We start from the raw sequence: 12,867 nt of genomic DNA, 5'->3' as shown, positions 1-12,867 counted from the left end.
GAGCGGCGGCCGGCGCCCCGGCGCGCCGAGACCTAGCCGGCCGGATGGGAGGCGGAGCGCCCGGGCCGCCGCCGCCTGTCGCCTGCGCCCCGGCCGGGCTCCGGGACCGCGGGGCCGCTCAGGCACGCCCGCTCGGGCGCCGCGTCGCCGTGGGCTCGCCGCCGGGGCGCTCCCCGTGAGCCGGGCCGAGGGCGGGGCCGCGCGAGGACCCCGGGACCTGCCCCCCCTCCCCCCGCCGCCGCGTCGCCGCTCGCTCCGGGCGCCTCCTGCTCTGCACTTACGCGCTCGGCAGCTGCGGGGAGCCTGGCAGCCACGCTCTCCGGCGCGCCGCCCGCCGAGCCACCACGGCCGAGGGCCGGCTGCGGGGCGCCGCGGTCCCCGGCGGGCGCGCCCGAGCAGCAGGCGGCGATGCGGGCGCCGACCCCGGCTGGGGGGCGCCCGAGCTGCCGCGGCTGCGCCCCGGCTCCAGGAGGGACCGCGTAGCTCGCGGGAGGACCATGGCGTCCCCGGCGCTGGCGGCGGCGCTGGCGGTGGCGGCAGCGGCGGGCCCCAATGCGAGCGGCGCGGGCGAGAGGGGCAGCGGCGGGGTTGCCAATGCTTCGGGGGCTTCCTGGGGGCCGCCGCGCGGCCAGTACTCGGCGGGCGCGGTGGCAGGGCTGGCTGCCGTGGTGGGCTTCCTCATCGTCTTCACCGTGGTGGGCAACGTGCTGGTGGTGATCGCCGTGCTGACCAGCCGGGCGCTGCGCGCGCCACAGAACCTCTTCCTGGTGTCGCTGGCCTCGGCCGACATCCTGGTGGCCACGCTGGTCATGCCCTTCTCGCTGGCCAACGAGCTCATGGCCTACTGGTACTTCGGGCAGGTGTGGTGCGGCGTGTACCTGGCGCTCGATGTGCTGTTTTGCACTTCGTCGATCGTGCACCTGTGTGCCATCAGCCTGGATCGCTACTGGTCGGTGACGCAGGCCGTCGAGTACAACCTGAAGCGCACACCACGCCGCGTCAAGGCCACCATCGTGGCCGTGTGGCTCATCTCGGCCGTCATCTCCTTCCCGCCGCTGGTCTCGCTCTACCGCCAGCCCGACGGCGCCGCCTACCCGCAGTGCGGCCTCAACGACGAGACCTGGTACATCCTGTCCTCCTGCATCGGCTCCTTCTTCGCGCCCTGCCTCATCATGGGCCTGGTCTACGCGCGCATCTACCGAGTGGCCAAGCTGCGCACGCGCACGCTCAGCGAGAAGCGCGCCCCCGTGGGCCCCGACGGTGCGTCCCCGACCACGGAAAACGGGCTGGGCGCGGCGGCAGGCGCAGGCGAGAACGGGCACTGCGCGCCCCCGCCCGCCGACGTGGAGCCGGACGAGAGCAGCGCAGCGGCCGAGAGGCGGCGGCGCCGGGGCGCGTTGCGGCGGGGCGGGCGGCGGCGAGCGGGCGCCGAGGGGGGCGCGGGCGGCGCGGACGGGCAGGGGGCGGGGCCGGGGGCGGCTGAGTCGGGGGCGCTGACCGCCTCCAGGTCCCCGGGCCCCGGTGGCCGCCTGTCGCGCGCCAGCTCGCGCTCCGTCGAGTTCTTCCTGTCGCGCCGGCGCCGGGCGCGCAGCAGCGTGTGCCGCCGCAAGGTGGCCCAGGCGCGCGAGAAGCGCTTCACCTTCGTGCTGGCCGTGGTCATGGGCGTGTTCGTGCTCTGCTGGTTCCCCTTCTTCTTCAGCTACAGCCTGTACGGCATCTGCCGCGAGGCCTGCCAGGTGCCCGGCCCGCTCTTCAAGTTCTTCTTTTGGATCGGCTACTGCAACAGCTCGCTCAACCCGGTCATCTACACGGTCTTCAACCAGGACTTCCGGCGATCCTTCAAGCACATCCTCTTCCGACGGAGGAGAAGGGGCTTCAGGCAATGACTCGCACCCGCCTGGGAATCCTGGACAGCTCCGCGCTCGGGGCTGGGCAGAAGGGGCGGCCCGGACAGGGGAGCTTTCCCAGAGACCCAGGGATGGATTGGCCTCCAGGGCGCAGGGGAGGGTGCGGCAGGGCAGGAGCTTGGCAGAGAGATAGCCGGGCTCCGGGGAGTGGGGAGGAGAGAGGGGGAGACCCCTTTGCTTTCCCGCCTCAGCGAGGGGCTGCTTCTGGGGCTCCCTGCCTGGATCCAGCCCTGGGAGCCCTGCCGAGGTGTGGCTGTGAGGTCAGGGTTTTAGAGAGCAGTGGCAGAGGTAGCCCCCTAAATGGGCAAGCAAGGAGCCCCCTAAACACACTACCACTCCCCATCCCCGTCTGACCAAGGGCTGAATTCTCCAGGACCTAGTCGGGGGGTGGCTGCCAGGGGGCAAGGAGAAAGCACCGACAACCTTTGATTACTGAAAGTATTTAAATGTTTGCCAAAAACAGCAGCCAAAACAACCAAACTATTTTCTAAATAAACCTTTGTAATCTAATGTTGGGTGCCGCAGTCAGTCCTTGAGCTTGGGGGCTGGGGGTATCTTCCAGACCCTCACCCTGCCTGACACCCTCCCCCCCCGCCCCCGCAATGCTGGACGGAGGGCACCCTGGGCCTCCGGGTTACAACTTCCTTCTTGCATGAGAAGGAGGCGTCTTGTTTTTTCTCAAGCTAACCCTTTATGTACATGGAAAATATGTACTCAAAATTCCTGTGCTGAGAGTAGCGAAGAGGTGAAAGGAGCCTAGAACCCTCAAGTTGACCCCAAGTTTAGATTCTGGGGGACTGTCTTCCCTGCATTCCCATCCCTGCCCCCTGTCCTTCCCCACTCTGATATTCAGGGCCTCCCCGTGGAAGGAGGTGGGGCTCTTCCAGTCCAAGCCTCTGAGTAGCTTTGAGCTAGTCCTCCTGGCTCTGAACGTTTTGTGGGCGTGGCTCTTGGGTGGAGAGAGGGTGGGCGTGAGGCCGGCAAGCCTCCACACCGTCACTCTTAGACCAGAGGCCTGGCCAGAGCCAGGTTGAACAACAGGCACTTTCTTACTTCCAAAACAAACTGAAAGTCATTGAGGCCCCAGAGCAGTGGAGTGGGACAAACCATCAGTGGCTGGGGAGGGGCCTGGGGCCGGCCTGTTTCCTGTGGTGCCCCCAGGGTCTCCCCAGCGCAGCCCTGCCTTTCCCTGTTGCTGCACCGTCAGGCCCAGCAGGTGTCCACACTGTTCACACTGCTGCGTGAGGAAGGGCAGTGGAAAGTGGGGGACGGAATACCAAGATGGGCTTCCTGGTGCTGGGCCTTCACGGTATAGGGACCGCTCAGACTCAGCCGTGGCACAGGGCCTGCAAGCTGCCAGGATGGCTGGAGTGGAGGGGCAAAAGCGGGACCTGGGCCTGGCAGGAGCTGGGCAGGGGTCCCCCCAACACACACGCACAGACAGCTCGGCAGGTGTGTGGGGGTTGTGTCAGGCCTCCTGCTTGTGACCATCCGTTCCCCATTCCCGTCCCCCTTCCCATCCCTGGGAGGCCCCCCTGGGCTTCCCTATGTGTACCTGCCCCTGCCAGACCCTGCCTGCTGAGCCCAGCCCAGATCCATCCTGGATACCCACCTCTCTCTTTGGCATGGGGGGCCAGGGTCTGCCTGGGGAGGGGTCAGCCCTGGGTCCTGTGTTCTTCTGCAAGCCCCCGTCTGCGAAGTCAGGTTCCAGAGCAGGGGGACCTGACTTGCCAGCGTTGGCCCTTGGAGAACCACCTCGCCGCAGCTGCCTGGCTTCCACCCCAGATGATGGGTCTTCAGGATACCCCAGCTGGGAAGAGCTCTCCCAGCCATGTCCACAGCTGGCACATGTGCTAATGCTTACACCTGCTGTGTGCTAGTCTCAGACACGAGTGGGGAGATACAGACACCGGTGGGGGCAGGGGAGGGGTGGAGAACATGGCCAGTCAAGGCCGATGAGGACATCCCTGACCTCCCCCGACCAGGCCTGGGCAGGGAGTCCTGAGCTGTTGCAGTGGCTCAGACAAATCCCTGCTCTCAGGGCCTCGGTGCCCCACCTGGGAAGTGGAGGGGGTCCTGGGAGCCCTCTTGGGCCCTGCCAGGCCTGCCAATCTGTTGTGCCATCTATCCCCTGAGCCTGGGACCACAGGAGACCCCACCTCAGAGACTCCATGGCTGGCATTGCACCCAGGGACACTCTGAGGGCAGGCCTTGGGGCTGCGAGGGAATCACTGCACACACATGAAAAAGACCCCGAGCTCAGGAATTCTGCTGCAGAATCTGCATCTTACCAAGCCGGCAGGAGGGGTCCAAAACTCACAAATGCAAGACGGGAGGGCAGACCCCCAACCCCTCACCTGCCACCACTCAAGACCCCCAGTCCCACCCAGGGCACCCTTCCCTTGAGAGCACCAGCATTGCGTGGGATAACTCGTACATTTCATGGGGCTCAGAGAGGTGGATTAACCTGCCTGAGGTCACACAGCTGGTGATGAGACCCCACAGGGCCCAGGTTTCCTGGCCCCAAATTCAACCAGATAACAAGTGTTTCTTGAGTATCTCCACCATTTCCTACTGCCTCCTGGGAGGTCTTCAGGAATGGGCAACTTCCCACAGCTGAGGGCAGACCCCAGGTGGGGGCACAGCATGATGAGCAAGGGTTTGGGGAGGTAGGAGGTGCAAGTGTGTTTTAGAAAATGTGGTGCCAGCATGGGGAGGGGGAGACAACGCAGACAGGAGGCTGGGCAGAGGGGCCGTGTGCCAGGCTGCAGGGGAGAAGCTGGTGGGAGCGTGCTTGGACAGAGTGTCAGGTTTTCTTTTTTTGTTTGTTTGTTTGTTTTGAGACGGAGTTTCGCTCTGTCGCCCCGGCTGTAGTGCAGTGGCGCAATCTCAGCTCACTGCAAGCTCTGCCTCCCGGGTTCATGCCATTCTCCTGCCTCAGCCTCTCTGAGTAGCTGGGACTACAGGCGCCCGCCACCATGCCCGGCTAATTTTTTTTGTATTTTTTAGTAGAGACGGGGTTTCACCGTGGTCTCGATCTCCTGACCTCGTGATCTGCCCGCCTCGGCCTCCCAAAGTGCTGGGATTACAAGCGTGAGCCACCGCGCCCGGCCGAGTGTCAGGTTTTGATCTGAGCCCCTGGGGGCTGTGAGGTCTGCAGAGGAAATGCAACCTCCCAGGGCTGGAGCCTGCCCTGTCACCTGCTTAGCAGTGTGGCCGACTGAGCATGTCACCTCTGAACTGCGGATCATCCTCCCTGCAAGGGGATAACCGCAGCCCCCCACTCAGGGATCCTGGGAGATTAACTTCGAGGATACAGCAGGGCACGCAGCCTGGTACACGCTCGGGAAGAATGTCAGCAAACCTTCCTCCTCTTCCTGTCCGACCCTGCCAGTCACACCCTCCAGGGCTGTGGCCGGGACTGCAGCCGGCAGATGTTCACCACTCGATCTTGATTGCCGCCTGGAGAGACTTTCTTTTCAGCTGGATAAACAGAGACAGAAACCTGGCTTCTCACTCTGCCTGCTGCAGGGACACGTGTCACCTTGCTGAGTCCTGGTGTCTTCATCCATGAAGGGGGCACTGACACCCACCCCGAGGGTAACATGAGCCCCAAGTGCCTCCAAACCCAGCCCGGGAACCACCCGCCAAGGGGACTTCTCGATGCCCAGAGCAGGGCCCTCCCCTCTGCCGACCTGTCCACCACGGCCCCTGCCTTCCTGAGTGGCTCTCCTCTCCACGGACGACGCCTGGGCCTGACTCACTTCTTCATGCCGACTTCATGGAGCCAGAGTGGCCAGTCAACCCCCATATGTGGTTGAGGAAACTGAGGCCCAGAGGTGACTGTGTGTGCAGGGACCCCTAGGGGTGAGGGGGCAGAGCAAACTATGGACTCAGAAAGGTCCCTCTGCAGAGAGCCTGGGCTCTGATCCCACCCCGTCCCAAGGCAGTGTCGTAGGTAGCATGGGGCACATTCCTGGGCCGGGCCACAGAGCAGCGTTTTCCACGACCGGTTTCCTGGGCAGAGCTCCCCGTTGGGCTCTCCGGAGATTTCAGGCAAAATAAAATAAAGCAGCCACTACCGACGGAGGAGGGCTTGCCCTGCGTGGAGGGTGCTGGCTGGAACGCCGCCCTGCTCAGGGTTCCTGTGTACCTGGCCCAAGCCTGTCACAGATGCAGCTCCTAGCAGATATACATAGACATGCATGTGTTTTCATTAACTCCTGTATTTTAATCCTGTGGCTGGGTTGGTAGGAAAGGAGGGAAAAGAAAGAATCCAAATGTTCCATTGCAGCTCAGTATGGAATTCAAAAGGAACTATTCCTTGGTGCAGGCAGCAATGTTAGTACTTTATAGAAGCAGCTCCAGGCTTTGGATCCTGCCCCCGACTCCGGGGGTGGGGGCTGCAGGGTGGGGGAAACACGTTGCCGTGGCACTTGCTGGCGAGGAAGCCGCCCTTCCCGGCTGTGCTGGCAGCCGGCTGTATTTTTCTATCACATCCATCGGCAGGGCTCAAATATTCCGTGCCGCGCCGGATCAAAACACACGGCGCCTGCAGGCCCATCTCGAGTCTGGTTGGACAGCCACGGCCCCTCCATGTCCCCACTCCCGTCAGCCTGCGGTGGCCCCCACGTGCAAGGGGTGGGGGAGGAGCAGCCCTGTGCAGAGGACCCTGTGCGGAGTGCCACAGGTACCCCTTTATGCAGGTGCCTCCACTGTCCCTGGGCAGGCATGGGCAGCCTCCTCTATGTGCCAGGGGGGATCTGAGGGTCATGACATGGATGTGGGGTGGGGGCTGACAAAGATAGGAGGGTCCCTAGAGCTGAGGAGCAGAGGAGGGAGACACCCAAGTCTCCAAGGCCCAGGAGAAGCTTTTCCATCTTGAGGTCCCGGTTGTCCTCCCACCGGGTTTGCCTTGAGTGGCCAGGGGACCTCCGGCCCCACTCCCGAGGCTCCCCACCCTCTGTGACCCAACAGGACCGTGGAGAGCATGGATTGCAGCAGGCAGTGGAGGAGGATGGGGAGACTGGGGACCTGACAGCTCCCTGGGGCCATGCCCTGCCTGACCACCAGTGTAAATAGGCTGCAGTGTCTCCTGCCAAGGCCAGGACCTCTACTCCAGCAGGGCTCAGTGCCACCCCTCTGAGATCTGCCTGGGAAGCGGAGTCAACTGCAAACTCCAGGCCAAAAGAAAGCTCTGGGGACCAAAAATGCCCGCCCTTCCTGCCAAGAGGGTTTGTGGCCGCTCCCAGTAAAAGCCTTGGGTACAATAGTGTTGTGATGGTCCTGATAAGGAATCAAACCACGCAAGGCAGAGGTGGGGCGCTGGCCCAGAAAGCTCAGTTAAAGACATTCTGCCCTTATGTCCAAGCACAAAACATGCCCAGAGCTGCCTGGCAGCCATGGAGAAAAGGGAAACAGGATACGAACTTCCTCTCACCACCTGATGCATGGTTGACAGGAAAGTCTGTAGACCAGGAGTTGGCAGCTAGACCCACCTAGAAGACCACCAGTCCCACAAGACCTCCACAATTCTGGAAAGTCTGCCTCCAGGGGAGGGCTTTGGGGACTGCAGAGAACCCCAGTGGGACATTCATGCCAGATTCCCTATTGGGGTGGGGGAATGGTCAAATCCCCGTCCTGGCCTCCATCTCCAGCTGCACCAGACTGGGCCATTTATTATTCATTCCAGCAACACTACCTGCCAGGCCCTGGCTCTGCACTGGGGAGGCTGTGGGGGAGGACAGCCATGGGGGAGTGGCTCCCAGCCCAGTGTCCCAGACTGGCCTGTGGCCGTGCAGCCTCCACTGGCCTAGCACAATCCCACCCTCCTAGGGCTCCCGGGCAGGTCACAATGTACTGCCAACTCCTCCGTCCCCACCTCTGTTCATCCCACTTCCTGCTCTGGCTTGGCCATGCCCCACGCCTTTGTGAATTAATTGCTTTGTCCCCCAGGACTGCCCTTCCCGCCTGGTGTCACGTGACAGCCTCACACATGGCCTTCACGACTCAGACCAGGCCCCGTCTCCAGAGTGCCCGTGGAGCCTCCAACCCTGCCCTCCCCCCAGCCCCAGGTCCCAGAGGCTGGACTAGACACTGCCCCCCTCAGTGCAGGGAGCCCAGCTGGGCACAGGGACTGTGAGTAATCCGGCCAGGCGGCAGCTGGGCAGAGCAGGCCTCCCCCTCGGTGTGGAGCCACCCGTCCTCTCCCACGTGGAAGTCCTGAAAGGATCATCTCCGGACTCCAAACCCAAGAGCCGCCCCTGCCGTGCCCACTGTGCCAGGACCCGGGCCCCCCAGGCTGTCGGTGAGAAACTTCTTACAGCAAGAGGCCAGCGTGCTGGGAGCTGGGGGCTGGTGCTGCAGGGGACGATTTTCCACCTCACGTACAGCCTGGCTGCTGCAGTGTCTGCCCTGCTCTTGGGGGGCGGGCTTTTTCCCCGGTTAATCAGCTCTTAACCGACTGCAGCATCGATGAAAACAGACATTTCCCTGCTGCCTTTAAAAGCCCAACTCGACTGTTAGACTCCTCAGCGAGTGCTGGGGAAAGAGACACCTGAGGGGCCGTCTAATTCAATAGCCCCCTTCCCACTCTGCAGAGAGGGCCAGAGAGGGGTGGCTTCAAGCATCATAATGACAAAGAGCAGACGTGACAGTGACCCCAGCAGCTAGCATTTGACGTGTGCCCACCACGTGCCAGTCTTTGGGCCGGGTGCTCCGTGCATGTGCTTTTCATGATTCTGCCAGGTAGGATCGATGCACCCATTTTACAGATGAGAAAACTGAGCTCCAGAAAGGGACTGCCATAGAGACTGCTGTCTCAGAGCCAGACGCTGGGCTGTGCTCCGTACTCACGCCACCACAGGGGATCCCTCAGTGAGCCGTCACCGTCCACGATATTAGCTTCATTCTACAGGTGAGAAAACCGGCTCAGAGCGGGCACGTGACTTCTCCAATTTGTCTTCTATCTTCCGCTTCCGGCGTCCACGCCGCCTAACTTTGAGCTGTCGCTCTGCCTTTTCCATTTCAAACAATGCTTAGATTACACGTCGAGCCAATGGGATCAGACAGGGCTCAATACTCACACTCTACCAGGATTGCTTCATTATTTTTGACATAACCCGCGCTCTTAAACCTCGGCGGCTCCATAAAAACAGCAGAGCCGTGCCCCTTCAAGATGGGAATAAGGCCTGGCTCAGTGTTTATTAATGTAGTCTTAGAAACAATTCAGAACAATGAGGCTGCTTTTAAAGATCACCCCACCCAGGACACACAATGCCAAAATGTTTGTGGTGAAAAATCAGTTACCCGTTTCCTAGAGTGTGCTGCCATTGCAAACTGAATTTCAAGCAAAATCAGTCCTCTTCTAAGCTGTTATTCAAAATTGACTGCTGCTGTTTCCGCGACTGTTCAAATAGGAGGCAAACAATGGAGGGATTCTCTCCTCTCGATACCGCTCAGTAACCCACGGAGCCCGGCGGTCGCCAGCGCCACGGCTGGGGCTCCCTGCCAAGGTGGGGTTTGCTGAACGCAGGGGCGTAGTTTGCAAATTGGGAATAAACAGGCGACTGATCATGTGCCAGGAGAGGGCAGGAGGGCTGTACGAAGTTGATGGATATCACCTGGGCCCGCTCAAGGCCGTCTATTTCAGAGCCTCGTGACGAAGCCTCTTCGGGGACCCTCTTATGAGGATGGGATGAGGAATGACTGTGGCTGACGCCTTTGTCACCTGGCACTGGGGTAAGTTTCTCAAGGTTGCTAAAGTTGGACATGCAGGCCCCAGGCTTTGGGGCCCCCGACTCAGGCTCGAAACCCGACTGAATCATGTGGCGCCCCGAGCCTGCGTCCTCTGGAAAATGGGCCGAAACCCACCCCCCTGACCTCCCACAGCTTCTGTGCAGAGCCGTGAGGACCCTGGAGACCCCAAGAACAACCGTAAAACACGCTCATTAAAGGGCTGGACTCTGCAGGGTGTTGGTTCTGGGCAGACCAGGCCTAGTCTTAACCCCAAAAGCCCCAGCTGGCCTGGCACAGGCCCTCCAGGTGAGTGGCCACTTGACCTTGGGAGCACCGGGAGGACGGCCTTGGCTGGAGGGGAGGGGCTCCCTGGACAACTGTGCACAGCCCGGGTGCTCAGGCCCTGTCCTCGGATGGGAGGGAATTCCTCCAGGCAGCCTGCTTCTGTCTCACCTCACTCCCAGGCCCTACACAGAGGCCTGCACACAGCGGGCACTTAATAAATGTTGGAAGAATTTATGCGAATGTGTCAAAGGCACGGTTCTGCCCTCAGGGTGGCTCTGATCCAGTTGGGGAAGCAGGACAGCGTCTTCAGAGCAGACGTAGCGGGGAGGGAGGCTCTGCACCTCCGTTCTCTCTTCCGTCAGATGGAGCTGATGGTGCCAGGCTCCCAGGTCTGGGTCCTCTGGGAGATGCGTGCCTGTAACGGACACGCTCCTCGCCTCTTCCTCGGCTCTGTCCAAGGAGCAGGGGTGCCTCCAGCACCACGGGATGCCCCTGGTTCACTCAAAGCATCCCTCAGATTGTCACAGATACACAATGACCACAGGACTCAGGGGACAACACAGTCACCCAGGAGCACTGGGCAGCCTGGCCAGCCTCCGCAGTGCTGCATGCACCCTTTCTCCCCTGACCTGAGTCCCCCAACTGCCGTTCCCTTGACCACCCTTCCAGCCACAGAGCTCCACCAGGACCCGGGGGTGTTTGCCCCATCCACCCCCTCTGGCACCTACCGGGCAGGAGCTGGCTGCTGAGGCAAGGGCCCTTGGTCGCCTGGTCAGTCCTTGGTCACCCAGCTCTTGGGGTGGGATGAGGGCCCCTTCAACTCCATGAAGTTCCGTTCCCCAGGCTGACCCAGCCTCAGGTGATCCTCAGAGAAGAAAAACGCCATGGCATCCAGGACTGCCGCCCTGGCTTAGCCACTCAGGAGCAGGAACAGGCTTCAGACACAGCGCTGAGAGTCTGACCTGAGGTCAGGGAATGCGTGTGGCTGGATTGCTGCAGTGCAAGGCCAGGCGTTGTTACCCAGTGTCCTGCGTGCTCCCCACCACTGAGGGGCATCCCAAGGAACGACATCCCTGACCCTCAGTGGGGAGGCACCTGCTCCTGCCCACTCTAGTTATCCTGGGCCAGGGAGGGCTCAGCCAGGCTGAGTGGCTTGGCTTGCCCAAGTCCCCAGGCTGCTCAGCGACCAAGCCAGACATCAGAATTAGAGCAGGCCGCCCGAGCCCCTCTCCGCGGTGCCTCCAGAGGGGAGGTGGGTTTCCCAAGCCCAAGAGTGGCTGAGGCGGCTTCCCAGGGAGTGTTCACTGCCTGAAGGGTGGGCACTTTTGTGGTTTGTTCCCACCCTAACTGGGAACCCTGTGGGGTTGGGCCAGGTACACAGCATCTGCCATAGGCCTGTGACATGGCCCTACTCAGAGCCCAAAGGCCCACTGGCCGCAGGAGCAAGGAGGGAGGGCTGGCTTTGTGCAAAATGAAAGCTTGGAGCTCCAGCTCAGGGAGGCCAGTCTCCCCTCCCTATGGGCCCATTGCCCTGAGGTCCCCAGGGATGGAAACTCAATTCCCAAATGTGCTGGATATCTGGATGGGGAGTGGGCTGAATGCCAACCCGTGCCAGGGGTGACCTCTACCCTGCCCTGCCCTGATGCCATGGGATGGCTGCCTGGTCTCACTGGGCCCCTCCAGGGGTGGTAGGTGACTGTTTGCAGGATGAGATCGGGGAGAGGAGACCAGGAAAGGTGTCCAAGGGTAGGGAGTGGGCATGACAGCTGTCCTGGGGTCAGCCAGAGGGGAGACCACATGTGAGCCAAGGGTCCGGTCCCTTCACACATCCCTCAAAAAGCACAAGTTCAAAGGCAAGGTTGTTAAGAATTTCAAGAGGCAACTGGAGAGCATGAAACCCCAAGTGGGTGCCCTCTAAGCATGGCACCCTTCTAAGCTCAGTGCCCCCATGGGATCTCACTGACACACGGCTGACCGTGAGACCGGCCCTCCTCCAAGCATTAACCGGGCTTCTCTCTAAAGGCAGAAGAAACTCCAGATTGGAAGAGAATTCCTATGGGACTGTGTCCCCAACAACCCTCCCGGATCTGTGAGGTGTCAGCAGAGGCTTCTGCTTCTGCTATCTTTGGCTTTGCTCTCCGAGAGGAAGTTTGTTCATTCATTCATTCATTCATTCATCCATCCATCCATTGGTTCATCCATCACCCATTCAAGAAGCATTTATTCAACATCAGCTGCGTGTGAGAACACTGAGAAAAACACAGAACCTCCGTGATTTCCTGCAACAGTTTAAAGCCCTTCTATAATTCTCACTGTCATTATAGCAAAAACCAATGCACACTTATAATCATTCCTCTAAAAAGCATATATCAAGTGCCCACAGCCCACCAGACACGAGGTTAGCAAGACAGAGACACCCCTGTCCTCATGACCTGTGCAGTCTTGTGATGGGGCAGGCAATAGACCACCACATAAGCAAGTACAAAATTGCAAACTCTGGCAATTTTATACAAGGACCTGCCCTGTCTGAGTGGGGTGGGGTGGCGAAGGTGGGTTGGAGTGGGCAGCCACCTCCTGGCAGGTTATTGGGTCAGCTGTCCAAGATCAAGGCGTTGGCAGGGGTGGTTTCGCCTGAGGCTCCCTCCCGGCTTGCAGACACCATCTTCTCTCCATGTCTTCACCTGGGCTTCCCTCTGTGTGTGTCTGTGTCCTCATCTCCCCTTCTTACCAGATGCCAGTCAGACTGGATTAGGGCCCACCCATATGACCTCAGTCCACCTTAATTACCCCTTTAAAGAAGCTGTCTCCAAACACAGTCCCATTCTGAGGTCCTGAGGGTCAGGGCTTCTACATAGGAATGAATTTGGGGAGGACACACCTTGGCCCATGACACCTCCTGAGTCCATTTCCCTCCCCACACGGGGCCGTGTGATGGGCG

General features: G+C 60.9%; 1 protein-coding gene across 1 annotated transcript; it reads left to right on the top strand.

The window, feature by feature from the left end:
- The first annotated feature begins 249 nt into the window (after nucleotides 1–249).
- On the top strand, nucleotides 250–2,417 carry ADRA2C (adrenoceptor alpha 2C). Its single transcript, XM_003279005.2, has one exon. It carries the CDS (start codon nucleotides 498–500, stop codon nucleotides 1,884–1,886), a length of 1,389 nt encoding a protein of 462 aa, XP_003279053.1. The 5' UTR covers nucleotides 250–497; the 3' UTR covers nucleotides 1,887–2,417.
- Nucleotides 2,418–12,867: the final 10,450 nt, after the last annotated feature.

Source organism: Nomascus leucogenys, chromosome 20, assembly GCF_006542625.1.
Source record: "Nomascus leucogenys isolate Asia chromosome 20, Asia_NLE_v1, whole genome shotgun sequence".
NCBI classification, from domain to species: domain Eukaryota; kingdom Metazoa; phylum Chordata; class Mammalia; order Primates; family Hylobatidae; genus Nomascus; species Nomascus leucogenys.
This window is presented reverse-complemented; position numbering and strand designations above follow the sequence as displayed.

What these genes read in the sequence shown, in the direction of transcription:
- ADRA2C (XM_003279005.2), top strand. Translation starts at nt 498, where the DNA reads ATGGCGTCCCCGGCGCTGGCGGCGGCGCTGGCGGTGGCGGCAGCGGCG.